The following is a 10,233-nucleotide window of genomic DNA, read 5'->3' as shown; positions in this document are numbered from 1 at the left end:
CGCGGACCAAAAAAAAAAAAAAAAAAAAAAAAAAAAAAGAAAAATGTATGTGGTAAATGGATTGGCAAGGGTAGGACTGGAAGCAGGGAGACCAATTTTTCAACCAGGGTTTTTTCCACTCTTCTGGGGATGTTTGGAAATGTGGGGTATTGTTTTTAGTTGTCACAAGGATTAGGACTTACTCTATCATTCGGAGTAGGCTGGAACTAGTGTGGGGCAGTGGAAATGAAGAGAAGCAGATTCAAGATAGAAACAGGATTTGCTGGTAGTTTGGGGGTTGGGAATGAGAGAAGCGTCAATGACGCCTACATTTCTAGTTAAAGCTACTAGATAAATGGTTGTACCATTTATAGAAATAAGGAAGATAAAAATGAATACTCTCTTGGGTGTGTTAAGCCTGCACAATATCCAAAGAAAGATATCAAGAAGGTATTGGGGGCTTCCCTGGTGAAGCAGTGGTTAAGAATCCGCCTGCCAATGCAGGAGACATGGGTTTGGGCCCTGGTCTGGGAAGATCCCACATGCCACAGAGCAACTAAGCCCGTGTGCCACAACTACTAAGCCTGCACTCTAGAGCCCGCCAACTGTTGAGCCTGCATGCCACAACTACTGAAGCCCATGCACCTAGAGCCCGTGCTCCGCAACAAGAGAAGCCTCCGCAATGAGAAGCCTGCGCACCACAACGAAGAGTAGCCCCCGCTCACCGCAACCAGAGAAAGCCCACTCGCAGCAATGAAGACCCAAAATGGCCAAAAATAAATTAATTAATTAAAAAAAAAAGGGGGAAAATGCTTAAGTTTAAAAAGAAAAAAAAGGAAGGTATTGGAATATATGATTCAAACTCAGAAATTTTGGCTGGTTATATATACTTGGGAATCATCAGATTATAGAAGGTATATAAAGTTATAGTAATAAATGAGAAGAAAGAGACAAAAGGTATCAGTCCAACCCCAAAGAAATTCCAGCATTTAGAGGTCAGTTATTGGAGTAAAAGCTTTTGAATGAGAAAAAGGAAGATTAGCTAAGCAATTAAGAGAAAAATCACCTGAAGAGGGTCATGTCATAGAAACTATAAGTAGAGACTATTTCAAGAAGCAATAATCAGAAAGCGAAATTAAAATGGCTTTCAAATATATGAAAAGATGGTTGATGTCACTTGAAGTAAGATTAAACACAAATCAGAACTAAAAAGATTTCACTTTTTAACCTATTAAATTAGAAAAATCTGAAAATTTGATAACACTCTTAGCTGGTGAGGCTGTGGGGAAATAACCACGTTTATGTATTGCTGATGGGAGTGTAAGTTGGTCACAATCCCTGTGGAAGGCAGTTTGTCAAGAACTATCAGAATTAGGAATGCATATGCCCTTTGACCCAGTGAATCTGTCTTTAGGATTTATCCTGCTAAAAAACTAGTACTTGCTATTTGAAGTATAATCCATGGAAAAGAACACATATAATGTTGGCAAGGGTGTGGAGAAAAGGGAACCCACATATACTGTTGGTGGGAATGTAAATTGGTACAGCCACTGTGGAGAACAGTATGGAAGTTTCTTAAAAAGCTAAAATTAAACCCAGAAATGACCCAGAAATTCCACTGCTGGGTATATATCTGAAGAAAACCAAAAACACTAAGTGGACAAGATTCATGCATCCCCGTGTTCGTAGCAGCATTATTTACAGTTGTCAAGTTACAGAAGCAACCTAAGTATCCATCAACTGCTGAATGGTTAAAGAAGATGTGGTATATATACATGATTTATTTATTTTTATTTTATTTTTTTGCGGTACACGGGCCTCTCACTGTTGTGGCCTTTCCCGTTGCGGAGCACAGGCTCCAGACGCCCAGGCTCAGCGGCCATGGCTCACGGGCCCAGCCGCTCCGCGGCATGTGGGATCTTGCCAGACCAGGGCCCAAACCCGCATCCCGTGCATCAGCAGGCGGACTCTCAACCACTGCGCCACCAGGGAAGCCCTACATGATTTTTTTAAAGATATTTTATCAGGTGTAATGAGAGGGAAGAAGATAGGTGCAAGTGCAGATAGATTTAGTGGATAAAAGGTGACAGGAATTCTTGTCTGATGCCTTCTGTTTTGGTGGCAGATTTTGATGCAAGATAGAGGGTATTTTTGAAGGCATTGGTTGGCAGTGTGGATGTTTGAGAAGACATAGTCTTCTTAAAGAATGTGAAATTGAACTTAGTAGAAAATCATAGAGGAATTGCTGGTTATTATTTATGTCGTGTGTTTTCAAAGTCTCCAGATAGTCCATTGTTGACATATTTAGTATCAGAAGGAATTAAACTTTTAAAAAATTCTAATTAGTTAAGTGTTGGCTGCGTTGGGTCTCTGTTGCTGCACATGGGCTTTCTCTAGTTGAGGTAAGCGGGGGCTACTCTTTGTTGCACTTCACAGGCTTCTCATTGTGGTGGCTTCTCTAGTTGCAGAGCACAGGCTCTAGGCACTTGGGCTCGCGGGCTCTAGAGCACAGGCTCAGCAGTTGTGGTGCACGGGCTTAGTTGCTCTGCACATGTGGGATCTTCCAGGACCAGGGCTCAAACCCGTGTCCCCTGTATTGGCAGGCAGATTCTTAACCACTGTGCCACCGGGGAAGTCCCTAGTTAACTGTTTCTAACAGTTCTTAGAGCGTAGGTTGTTCAGTAATATTTTTACATGTCTATTTCCAGGAATCAAGTTTTTAGTAACTTGAATGAAAGAATTCATATTTTATCTTAATCAGAGGTTTAGTTTTTAACCTAGAAGGATTTTTACTGTTCCATCTAATGTTTATTCAAGTAAGATGATTCATTTTGTTTGTTAATATTATTATCTTAGGGAAGTACATGAAGTTATTCATTTGCAATGAATAATTTTGGTTTTTCATTTAATATTAAAACTATTTTATCAAGTTCAGTTTTTACACCCCCTAATAATTTGTACAGCTGGCTTTTTTTTTTCTTACTTGCTTTATAGTTAAGATCTGTGAAGAGTTTTAACTCTCATTAAAAGACATGGTAGGGCTTCCCTGGTGGCACAGTGGTTGAGAGTCCACCAGCCGATGCACGGGACACGGGTTCATGCCCCAGTCTGGGAAGATCCCACATGCCGCGGAGCGGCTGGGCCCGTGAGCCGTGGCCGCTGGGCCTACGCGTCCAGAGCCTGTGCTCCGCGGCGGGAGAGGCCACAGCAGTGAGAGGCCCGCATACCGCATTTTGGTAAAAAAAAAAAAAAAAAAGACATGATAATTACAGCTGGTAACATTTAACTTAAATTCAAGATGGGAGGGCTTCCCTGGTGGCTCAGTGGTTAAGAATCCGCCTGCCAGTGCAGGGGACATGGGTTCAAGCCATGGCCCGGGAAGATCCCATATGCCACGGAGCAACTAAGCCCATGTGCCACAACTACTGAGCCTGTGCTCTGAAGCCCATGAGCCACAACTACTGAAGCCTGCATGCCTAGAGCCCGTGCTCTGCAGCAGAAGCCACCGCAATGGGAAGCCCGTGCACCACAACAAAGAGTAACCCCTGCTTGCCACAACTAGAGAAAGCCCACGTGCAGTAACGAAGACCGAACACAGCCAAAAATAAATAAATTAATTAATTAAAACATTTTCAACATGGGATAAAAAAAATAATGGACTCTAAATTACCGTTTTTAGACTTGGAAGGATTTTAGAAATTGTCTAGGCCAGTGGCTCCTGACATTTTTAAGCATAAGAGTCCTTTTATATGTCAAAGCATTTCATGAACTACAAATGATAGCAGCTTGTACAGTGAGTATCAGTTGATAGAGAAAATCCATAATAGCAGGAAGTTTCTATAGACCTAAAGATTATATTTGAACCTAAATTTGTATTATAAGTTACATCATGTACATGCATGTGAAAATTCTAGTACATAAAGTGGGAACTCTTTTATTCATTCTGCAGACAGTTCATGGTGCCCGTGTGAATGCATGGTCACTTTGCAATAGCTCAGCAGCCCTACAGGGATAAAAAAATGAGAACCACCAGTTTCTTTTGGTCTAGTTCCTGTGCTCTGCCTTTACTCCTGGTCCTTTTCCCCAATTTTTACAGGTGAGAAAACTGAGGCCCAAAAAGATTAAGTAACTTGGGATCACACAGCTAGTTAGTAGCAAAAAAGTTCCTATATTTTCTCTGTTGAAATACAGGAACAGTGGAAGTTGAGTTGATAAATAGATTGAAAGAATAAACTTATCCCTTAAGGACTGGCTTTTTCTAGGGGAATAATTGAATTACCGAGGGGAATCTCATACAGCTGACATTTGAAACACTGAGAAGATAATGCTGAAAAATATATGTACTTGTATATACCGTGATAAATTGATCAGAATGTTTTTCATTTTTTCCTGACTTTATTCTAGAAGAATCAACTTGAATAAGAATGTTTTTCAAAGATTGGAAGTTACATTTCTCAGTATAGCCTACTGCGCTTCTCATACCAGCTTTCCTTACATTTAGTCACACGTAGAGGATGATTAATTTCCTTCCTATTGATAGAGAGGTCCGTGAAAGCCTAGGGAAGAAAACTGTACAACCATCTTTAGTAGCCTGCTGCTGTGTTTAATGAGACTTAATTATCCTTGCTATCAAGAAATTCATTCTTGGGCTTCCCTGGTGGCGCAGTGGTTGAGAGTCCGCCTGCTGATGCAGGCGACACGGGTTCGTGGCCCGGTCTGGGAAGATCCCACATGCCGCGGAGCGGCTAGGCCCGTGAGCCGTGGCCACTGAGCCTGGGCGTCCGGAGCCTGTGCTCCGCAACGGGAGAGGCCACAACAGTGAGAGGCCCGTGTACAGAAAAAAAAAAAAAAGAAATTCATTCTTATATTTATTTAAATCTCACGCTTCTGTTTGCTCTCAGTGTTCGTGGTAAAGATAGCAAACCACTTGCTCCTCTGGAAAGGCAGCATTTCATAATGGTCCAGCGCTGGAGCCTGCCGCAGTATCCTGGCTGAAATGCTCGCTGTGTAGCCCTGGCCATGACATTTAGACTCTCTGTGCCTCTGTTTCCTCATTTCTAAAACCAGGATGAAGCTAGTACCCATCTCACAGAACTACTGTGAAGATGAAGTGGTGTAGGAGTACTTAGAACAGTGCCTGGCCCTTAGTGAGTGTTCATTGAATGTCAGTTGTTAATAACAACTGTAGTTTTCTTACCGTCACTACTTTAAGGCATTTAGCCTTGTATTTCATGGTTAATGATTATCTGTTTCTATAATCTTTCCATTTAAAATACATTTTCTAAACCAGATTCAGCAGTATTTATGCTTTCTTTTTGGTGAGGAAATACATTTTGTTAAAAATAATTTTTAAAAAATTCATTTGAATCAGTACAAAACACTTGCCTTTAATTACTGATGTGTAGCGTATCTGATTTCCTACCTCTGTTTGAAATGAACTTCAGTTTAACAGAAATTGTCTTTATGGTTTCCTCTGAAGATTTTTTTTATTGTCACCACTGGTTAATACATAACTGAGAGTTTACTAATTTTCATGCCACAATCTAATTCGCTTTCTACAAACATCAATGTTCCTTTTCTCTTTAGTTTAGTTTAGTTTAGTTTTTTACCTTATTCTGCTTTATTTTTTGATATTAGAACATATTTATTTAACGATATTTTATGCAGGCACTTCATATCAGGCATTCTCTTTGGTTTTTAAAAACTCTTAAGAGTTATTTAATGCACTTGAAAACAGACGTTTTTTTGCAAGTTATGTTCATTTAACAAGCATTTGCTAAAAGTACTGACTACATGTCCTATGCTACATGAAGATAAATTGGGCCAGCAACCTGGAAGAGTTGGCTGGTAAAATCATTATCTACTCCTGAGTCAGTGCTCTAAAAGAGTTAAATCCCCTCGAACACTGAAAAGAGTCCCATGCAACACAGACAACAAGCAAAACTCACTAACTCTTAGAAACTTATTCTGGACATTAGCCCCAGTTCTCTCCAGTTTGATATTTTTCAGCTCTTTAATATAAGAGAACAAATTTTGTGATTTGTTTGGAAAGGAATTGAAGTAATTTTGTCTCCTTAGTAAACTGGTTTATTTTTTTCACATTTTATCCTCCAAATGGTTTAGCCAGTTTCCAGGAAACTCATTCATTGTAGGCAAAACCCATCAAATTAGCAGTCAAATGAGTTTGTTTTTTCCTCTTCTTCCATGAAAGAGATATCTAACAGAGAAAAGGTCATTTTACTTCAAGTCTTTAAAGCTAAGAAAAGGATAAGAAATGTGAATTGGTGCTCTACTTTGATGTAAATGTGGCTTTAAAAAAGCTAGGGGCTTCCCTGGTGGCGCAGTGCTTGAGAGTCCGCCTGCCGATGCAGGAGACGCGGGTTCGTGCCCCGTTTCGGGAGGATCCCACATGCCGCGGAGCGGCTGGGCCCGTGAGCCATGGCCGCTGGGCCTGCGCGTCCGGAGCCTGTGCTCCGCAAATGGGAGAGGCCACGACAGTGAGAGGCCCGCATAACGCAAAAAAAAAAAAAAAAAAAAAAAAGCTATTAGTAAAATCCTTATCAATTTTTCTTTATGATAATCACTTACTATGACTAAATAAAGTATTAGAGTTGTAAAATGTTTTTAAACAGAAGAGTCTAAGTCACTTTATAGAAAAAAGAATGTTAAGGCAATTAAGATTACTCCCAATGTTCCTCCTGGTTTTGTTAATGTACATATATGCATATGTAATTGCACTCGTCCTTTCTGAATGCACGTTCTGTCTTCCGTTTTGCATGACTAAAATGGTTTTGTGAATAGGTGCATAACAGAATTGCTATAAGAGGTTTTTCAAACGCTGAGTATTCACATTGCCACCTCATACTGTGTGGTGAAAACCACTGATTTATGTGAAATCATAAAAGGGAAGGAAGTAGAAAGAAATGAGGATTTATGTTAAAAAATATTGGAACTCTAAAAACATGTTTGTTTTTATTATATTGTTGCAAAAAGAAGGAAAGGGAGTATTTAAATCTTACTAGAAAGGGAGCCTATGTAATATTCCTGGGTAATGCCACTTATTTATTTTTTAACTATTTTTGTGGACATTTGATAATATTAGAAGATATTTATGAAAAAAATTTTAAACCTAAGGGCCTAATTTCTACTTAGTATTTTCCTTCAAGAAAGTCATAACTTAAAGCCCTGATTAAAAGGCTGTATTACCGGATGGCTGTTAGTAAGCATTGAACAAGGGTCTATGTTTTTTAAATGACTTTATGAAAATTAGAAAATTTGTCTATAGTACTTAGAGTGTGCAATTATGTTTTTCTTATAAATAATTTGGAGTAAATACATTAAAAGAGTATTCTGCATATATAAATCACTCTGCTGAATGGATACTTTTTAATTCATAAATTGCATTAGTACTCATCCTGATGGGCATATGAGTGCCTTACATATTCTAGTCAGAAAAGTCCTTGCCAAGTGAACTATTACCGCATAAGGCAACCCTTCATTTAGCAGAGCAGATATACAGTATAACCTTTTTATAATGATAATGGATTTTCTGCTTCACTCTCACCAATATCTAATAATAAACACTTATTGGACATTTCACCCTCCTTTTCTCTTATATGACACTTTCTACCAACAGTACCAAGTATTTCCAAACTGATGAATGAAAGTGAATATGCTTTATCAGCATTTTATCTTAGGGCAGTCTGTTTTATAACATGGATCCCATGACAAGTGTTTATGGCACAATTTCTGTATTTTGGAAGTGGGCATTTTGCTAAGGAAAATCTGAAAAGAGCTGATTTCACTTTTAGTGATTGTTAATTTAATAAAGCTGATGTGAGGAGGGATTTTTGAAGTCCTTGAAGTACGTGGAGGGATAATTTTGATACTTAATCAGGCCTAAAGTACTTTTTAAAAATAGGAATCTTTTGTATATTATTAAGCCAGCTATTGGAATAATATTATTCCAAGTTACTAACTTTTGGAAAATTTATAATGTAGCAGATTTTATGATATTTTGGAAAGTTTTTATGGTGAGACTGTTTCTTTCCTGACAGGTGTATTCCTTGCAAAGGTTCTCGATTTCCTCCCACCCTTCCACGCCCTGCTGTAGCTGTATTACCCTTTAAGCTTCCTTACTGTCAGACTGCCACAGAGAAAGGACAAATGGAGGTATGCACAAATCTTACCTTGACACTCTGAGTTTGATAATAGCCTGCCTGTGACACAGACATTTAAAATTATTCTGATGACCAGTGTTGAGTATTCATTACTTTATAATTAAAGAAATAGCAGTAGCTGTGAGGGAAGAGGACTGCTTCCAGGGACTTTGTCTAAGAGGTAAATGGGTGTGACTGTCAGGGCCTCACTAGGGTAAGGCGCTCACTCTCGGGCTTGGACAAGTGCCTAAGAGGACGTGCCTTCATGAATTTTGTACCCTTAGGCGCCAGGCTTGCCTCACCTTACTCCTAGCCCTGCGTCATCAAAAGTCATTCGATATCTTGCAGTTAGTTATTCTGAACAAGAAACAAATCAGCTTATAAAAATCTAGTTTACCAATTTCTCTGAGCATCAACTGTGATAGCTAGGAAACTTTAAAATGCTATATACAGTTGACCCTTGAAGAACATGGGTTTGAACTGTGTGGGTCCATTTATACATGGGTTTTTTTCAGTAGTAAACACTACAATACAGCACCATGCAAGATTGGTTGAATCTGAGGATGCCGAACCTCAGATATGGAGGGACCGCATATATATGGAGGGCTGACTATAAGTTATATGCAGATTTTCAACTACACAGAGGGTAGGCATCTCTACCTGCTATATTGTTCAAGGGTCACTGCATTTCCCTTTTTTTTTTTTTTGAAGGATAGAAGATAAAGTCAAGCCATAATATCACATTAGAATTGTAAAATAAGCTGTAGAAAGGAATATTTCAGAAAATATTTTATTCAGAAACTGGTGTCATATGATAAATGTTTAACACTTGCGTGGTATTCAGCTGATAGTTGGCTCTAAGCAGTTTTTCCACTTTTGCAGGAACAGTACTGGCGTTCAGTTATGTTTCACAACCACCTTGATTATTTAGCTAAAAATGGTTATGAATATGAAGAGAGCACTAAAAATCAAGCAATAAAAGAACAACAGGAACTTTTAATGAAAATGCTTGCGGTGAGTAAAATAAGTATAGTGGGGAAGAAAAGTTAATTTGTTTTCTCTAGGTTGAATTTCTTAATGGTATGTGAATTAGCACCAGGTTCCACAGCCTAGAATTCCTAAGTTGTATCTGGTGGTGTTTTTCTCCCATAAAAGTTCTGTTTCCCAGTTCACGTTGCAGATAAAATATTTAAGACATTGCCTTGTATCTAAGATCATAGGAAGAAATAAACTCTTCTGGTGCTATCTCCATTTTTTGTTTTTGCCGACTGGTCTGTGTTTTAATAGGCCCTGTAGGTGATTCAGATGCTTATTAATAAAGTTTGAGGCCTGGCTCTAGCTCCTGCTCTTATCATGTGCAGCAAATAAAGTTTGAGTGTAGACTTTTAGGTCTGCAGGCTGAGCAGTCTTAAGAACTTTGATCAGGCTTTTAGATATGCCTGCCTTTTGTTATCCTCTTAGGTAAAAGTTTGTCTGTAGCCAGTGACCAGGTTTGGTCCCCTGGATATTTAAGTACATTAATCTTTAGAGATAAAAAACTTTTTGAAACATAAGATTCATAAGTTTGTGTCCTCATTCCAGGTTGGCTTATGAGGAGGAGTATAATGTAATTTCTTCTGTGCTCTTCTTGCACTAGACTGTAAACACCTTGAGGACAGTGACCATGTCCTGTTTACTAATGTATGCCAGGCACTGATGTAGCGTCTGATACATAGTGCACCTCAGTATTTCCTAAGAGAGTAAATGGCCCAGACTTCCCATTTTAAAGTTGAGGAGAAAAACTTCTGAGGGCAAAGTGATATCTGAGACCACAGAGCTTATTGTAACTTGTCTCCAAAAGGTGATATTCACTACTGTCACCTCTATGCAACACTGCCTTGCATTTAGTATTAAAGAAATTTAATTAGTTTACTATAGAGTAAGTTTTGTTCCATTCACAAAGTCCCATTTGTACACCAACATGAACTAGTAACCTTATTATTTTCTACAACTTATGTAAGGAAACATGTTTGATTTATTGACCATTTAGCCTTAGAGGAGCTTTTCCGCTGGAGTGCAGTGTTCCTCAGCAGGGTGCTAGTAGCATCCTGTTAGT

General features: G+C 38.9%; 1 protein-coding gene across 1 annotated transcript in view; it reads left to right on the top strand.

Annotated features, from left to right (window-relative positions):
• WDHD1 (WD repeat and HMG-box DNA binding protein 1) overlaps positions 1-10,233 on the top strand; it is a 61,695-nt gene that overhangs the window by 39,918 nt on the left and 11,544 nt on the right. Inside the window, exons 16-17 of the mRNA XM_007445979.1 lie at positions 8,037-8,151; positions 9,021-9,152. Coding sequence (XP_007446041.1) covers positions 8,037-8,151; positions 9,021-9,152 — 247 coding nt within the window. The remainder of the gene's footprint in view (positions 1-8,036; positions 8,152-9,020; positions 9,153-10,233) is intronic.

This window comes from Lipotes vexillifer, unplaced genomic scaffold (genome assembly GCF_000442215.2).
Source record: "Lipotes vexillifer unplaced genomic scaffold, Lipotes_vexillifer_v1.1 scaffold43, whole genome shotgun sequence".
Taxonomy (NCBI): Eukaryota; Metazoa; Chordata; class Mammalia; order Artiodactyla; family Lipotidae; genus Lipotes; species Lipotes vexillifer.
The sequence above is the reverse complement of the archived record's forward strand: the minus strand, read 5'-3'. Positions and strand labels throughout refer to the sequence as shown.